Here is a 5,366-nt window from a genome sequence, read left to right on the forward strand (position 1 = left end):
CAAAATGTGAAGACACATCAAGGGCTTTCCAAGCTACGGTTTCTAAGTTAAAAGACAGTCACACCTGCTTCTGCTAAATACCACTGCCTATAATGGAACTAAGTTCTATTAGTATACAATCAATACAGACTCAAGCAATACTCATAAGTTGTTTACTTATGAAAAACTTTTAATACCGCACCAGCATTGTGTGGAATTAATTTATCCTACTTTATAAAATTGTAACAGTCAAATCAGTACAAAAGAGCAGACAGACATTTAATTAACATAGTTTATTTGACGTTAAAGCCAGATGAGCAGCTTCTTTCCAGAATAAGTCTTCCTGCACTTCTTTCCAGAATAATTTAGTCTGTAAAGGAAAAGAAAAATCAATTCTATACAGATACAGAAAACTAGCAAAACTTTTTTTTAAGCCATCAAACCTTTATAGGTCCTGAACAACCAACTCGCAAACTGAGCAGGTGGACCACAATATCTCTTGTCTTTGAAGAAAGAATTTCATAGTACTTGCATAGGACTTAGCAGCAGCCTAGGTCACAGCATTTCTGTAGGACCAAGCTAGAATTGTTTTGTCAACCATCTGATTAACAGACTAGCATCAGTCCACCAACACCCAAAATGTTGAAAATGAGTCACAGAATATTTGTAATAGTAAGATTTGTCTGTAACTGTTTCTGCTCACAGCACATGTAAACTGATTTCTATAGCTAAAATGCATTTGAAACATCAAATAGCTAAAACAGTTTAATATCAAATGCATTTTAGAACTTGTCTAAAATGCCATGAGGTTCATGCAGTTTAATTGACTTAAGTACTGGTAAGAAAATATTAAATTGTTTCTAAACCAGAAGACAGAAAAAAAATGGATTCAAGACAGAAAAAAAATGATGTATGCTACCCTAGCCATAACATACTAGCATCATTTAAAGGGAACATGTTCACAGTAATTAAAAAATCCATTGTTTAAGAGGAAAACTGATACCACCTATTACTACCTTCTTTCCACTAACCAGGTATATAATTTAAGAGCTTTAAGTGACAAATCCACAACCACAACTCAACAAGCACCCACACAGTGATTTGTAAATATTTACATGTTCCTTAGCCTTGAACTCTGCACTGGGTTCTGTACCAGCACAAATCCAAGGGCATGGATCAACATTAGACTCATAGAATGACAGGGCTACCAAACATCCAGTCTAAGACAGCACTGCAAAGTCTTACCTGTTTCCCACTTTCCATCCAAAGTATGTTCATTTACTAAAAGAAATAAAAGGGAATTAATTGATTAAAAAAGGTCTTATCTGAGTTTCACTACTGTGAAAGATTTAGCTTTAGAGGACATGCTGATAATTTTTTTTTCAATTAGCATAGTGAAACATGACAAAAGTTTTGACTCACACAAGTTTTGACTATTGTAAGGGATAAAAGCTTAGATTTCATGCATTCCTTAAACGTGAAGTGGGAGCTAGCCATAGCACTGCAGAGTCCTACAATATTCAAAACACAATTCAATGTTCATTTCCACCTGCAAGTCACAAAACTGTTTCAAGGGCCGATCATGTTTCTCGTTTTGATTGCTTTTCTTTTAGGATAATTTGAATAAACTTATCTTTCTTACTCAACAGACATTTCACTCGCACAGGGGGATATCACATCTGTATTAAGATTGCTACAGATAGCTGTGAGAAATTGCTGTACCACACCACACCATTCCTTTCAAACATGCATTTTTCTAAAGCAAGAGTGTATTTTGCAAGTCTCTGTGAAGCAGTTTAGAACTCTTCACAGTCAGGTTCTCCACAAGGCATGCCAATTAATTTGTCTTCAGGTTAAGTTTTACATAACACCAGGATTAACAAATACCCTCTAACTTGGATATAATTATCAACTAAAAGATCATTCAAGACATTGAAAGAATCTCTAACCCAAAACAATTCTCTTGCTGAAACAGTATGCCTAGTACCAAAGTCTCATCTGCTGTGCACTTATCACACACAGCACAAAACCCTGATCTTAAAGTAAGATCTTTCAGAAGTAAAAAATCTTTCAATGAATTGAATCATATTAGGAAGGGACAGTCACTTAACTCTCTAAGAAGGGGAAACTATTGAAGTCAAGAACAGCCACTTTCGAGTAAGCAGTTCTTGAACAAAGCAACTTACCTCATGCTACTGATATCAGTGCAGTGCTAAGGACTCCCTTGTCATGCACACAAGCGTGCATGTTACAGGCTGCTGCTACAGTCAACCTTTCTACTGTTACATTGTAAACAGCAGAAGACGAGAAAGGAAAGGCATTGAGTCCCACCTAGCAGGTAGCAGCAATTCTCACTTATTGCCATCCAACAATGTAACTTGGGAGATTTGTGCTCTTTTTAAATGAGGAGAATCTAGCTTCACAGACAAATCACTACAAATTGTGCCTTAAAATTCAGAAAACCTCAGATCAAGAGTTAAAACCAGAGAGTTGTTTGATTCTCAACAACCATCTCAAATGCACTAAGCTGGCATATGATTTGATTTTCATTAGCATATATGAATCACTTGAACATAAAGGTCAAATTACACATGCAGTTGCACTGTACTACTTTGAACCATCATCTGTGCAGTTTTGACCCAATGTCTCAAATGAAGCCATTTAGTTTCTCAGCGTGAACTACTTATTTTATTTTTATCAAAAGTAGTGTTTGCTATCACCCAAACATATTTTAAGTTGTATAGAATCAAGCTGATTTCTGTAGTTATTAGAGCCCTTACAGGCCAGAATTAGGTTTAATGGAAATGTGTAGGCAGGCAAAACAGTACAGTGCTTACACTAAAAGAATGGATTAAGTGTTTCAATGATATTCTATGTGCATATATATAACTCGGTCACCACATCCATGCTCATCTTTTCAGTACCTGCTAGATACTTCATTTCTGATGAAGAATTCCAAGAAAGTAGGAAAAAAAGCAAGAGTAAAGATTATTAAACCTCAAGATGTTAAAAGTAATTTATAGCAGCTAGATCAATACCCATCATCCTACCTCCCTTGAAGTGTTTGGTTGCAAAGCTTACTCAATTATTCTCCATATTGCAGGAAGTTCTGCCGCTGTTGACGAAGAGACTGGCTATTCCTAGATTATTCTTCAGCTTTCACTTTTTTGATGGAAGGAACTCAGTCCCAAGTTTCATGCTTGTCATACAATGCTAGCTACCACCAGAACCCCCCAAAAGTATGCATCAGTTGCTCAAGATGAATAAGCAGGACTCATTTTACCCTTCCCCTACTTGAGCTACCACACAAGCCTCACCACCTAGCACATCACATAACCCTAAGAAAATCTCCTTTGTAGCACTACTAGGAACATTATATCTTGGTGGGATAAGTGTTAGATATTCAGATAGACTGAAAAAACAAGTGTTAAGAAAGTGCATCAGATTCTTATATTGCATAGCTGAGTTATGGCATTAAAGCAATGCTTTTAGTAAATTGAAAAATATGTAACTTCAGTTGGAGAAGTGACACGCGCACACACAAAAAATTATTTAAAGCAGGGCTGTTTCATGCTGTATAAGCTAAGCTGCAGCAGGGAGGAGCTGAACTAAACTACTGAGCCAACAGGAAGCTATACATGACCACACAGATTACCTTCTGTTATCCCGTAGAAAAAGTGAAAGAAACAGGAAGAAAAACCAAGTTATTCAGTTGAATTTTTTATCAACATTTCTAAGGCAACATCTTCAGCTCACAGACATTTTCATCCTACCTTCTTGCCAGCACCAACATTTGCCTTGGCTGTGCCTCTGACTTTCTTCATCCTGTTCTTGCGCTCCTTTCGCTGTTTCCTAGAAGTCTTCTTTTTTTCATACAGACCATGCTATCAAAAGAAAGTCAATGTAAGACAACATATAACATCTGATACTGGATACATACCAGTCCCATCTCCTGTGCCTTAATTCTTCAAAAGCATCAATATCCCTACAGTTATTTCTTAATACTAAGCTTATCCAGGGACATCTGTTTTGCCTTCCCCAGGTCCCCCCTCCAATATGCTACAAAAACCTCACGCTAGTCAACACACACATTAAACTACACGAGCACTTGCAGAACACTTCAATCTCCATTCCACACAACACTGCTTCCACAAGTCTTCCACAGGTCTAAGCTATGAATTGCAGAACACCAAGTCCATCTCCATTAAAAGCAAAACCTACCCTGGCCAGCCTGTGCTTTGGTTCGTTTTTCTTTGCATAGTCTAGGGAATCATAGATCATGCCAAAACCTGTTGTCTTTCCACCACCAAAGTGAGTTCTGAAGCCAAAGACGAAAATGACATCAGGGGTTGTCTTGTACATCTTTGCCAGCTTTTCCCTGATTTCTGTTTTGGGCACTGTGGCCTTCCCAGGATGAAGAACATCAATCACCTAAGAAGAAGTTTTCACAAGTCACATTAAGTACAAAACAGACCAAGAGGCATTTTAACGGGCAGACTTTACAACCCCAGGCCCATGCACTCCAACATCCACCTCAGCAGCAAGGAGAATTGCTGGCTTGAAGCTCAACTGTTACCAACAATAAATTAGTAAAAACATCCCAGCCAGCCCTTACTACATCCTTGAGATTTACCCTCACCATGCACCAAAGCATCTAAATACCTGCTTTTACAAAAAGATCTCAAGGAAAAGGTTAAGCAGTTGTTAATGCCAGTAACTGAAAGCTGTGTTAGTGCCGAGCTGGCAGCCGCATGTCCCCGAAGCCACCTCGCAGCTCTTACCATCTGCTTGCGCTGGAGCAGCCTGTTGGTCATGAACTTCCTGGTCCGGATGGTCACCGTGTCGTTCTAGGAGACACGCAGAGTGAGAGGCAGCACCGCGGGCGCGGACACAACCGCGGGGCCGCGGCCAGGGGCGCGCTGAGCCGCCGCGGCGGGCGCAGGGCAGGCGCAGGCCGCGGGCGGCCCGGCGCGGAGCGGGCGCAGCGCGGCCCGCCATGGGGGCGCGGGCGGCACCGCGCGGGCGCGGGATGGCGGCGACGCAGCGCAGATGGCGGCGCGGGCGCGGGATGGCGGCGGTGCGGCGCGGATGGCAGCGCGGACTCACCATGATGGCGGCAGCGGCCTCCCCGGCGGCGGGCGGCAAAAGGAAGCAGCGTTCTCCGGCCGCCAATCATAAGGCTGCGCGGGGCCTCGCGTCGGGGGCGGGGCCTCGCGTCGGGGGCGGGGCCTCTCGCGGGGGTGTCCAACCCAGAGCCGGAGTCTAGCGCTAGAGACGCGGCGCTTGCGCGGGCGTTGCGCGGGCATGCGCGGTGCGTGCACCGCCGCCGCTGCCGGAGTCTGCGCGGCCGTGTGCAGCTCCGCCGGCCGCGCAACGGCCGCGCCGTC

At 42.4% G+C, this 5,366-nt stretch overlaps 1 protein-coding gene across 1 annotated transcript; it reads right to left on the minus strand.

Moving 5' to 3' along the window:
• Positions 1-257: 257 nt before the first annotated feature.
• On the minus strand, positions 258-5,128 carry RPS24 (ribosomal protein S24). Its single transcript, XM_088526389.1, has 6 exons — positions 5,086-5,128; positions 4,761-4,826; positions 4,201-4,410; positions 3,753-3,863; positions 1,225-1,260; positions 258-349 (listed from the first exon to the last, which is right to left on the minus strand). The coding sequence occupies exons 1-5, from the start codon at positions 5,086-5,088 to the stop codon at positions 1,258-1,260; spliced, it is 393 nt and encodes a 130-aa protein (XP_088382515.1). The 5' UTR covers positions 5,089-5,128; the 3' UTR covers positions 258-349; positions 1,225-1,257.
• Positions 5,129-5,366: the final 238 nt, after the last annotated feature.

The sequence above is a fragment of the Tinamus guttatus genome, unplaced genomic scaffold, assembly GCF_059628265.1.
Source record: "Tinamus guttatus ecotype Peru unplaced genomic scaffold, ASM5962826v1 Tinamus_guttatus_pri_ptg000246l, whole genome shotgun sequence".
NCBI classification, from domain to species: domain Eukaryota; kingdom Metazoa; phylum Chordata; class Aves; order Tinamiformes; family Tinamidae; genus Tinamus; species Tinamus guttatus.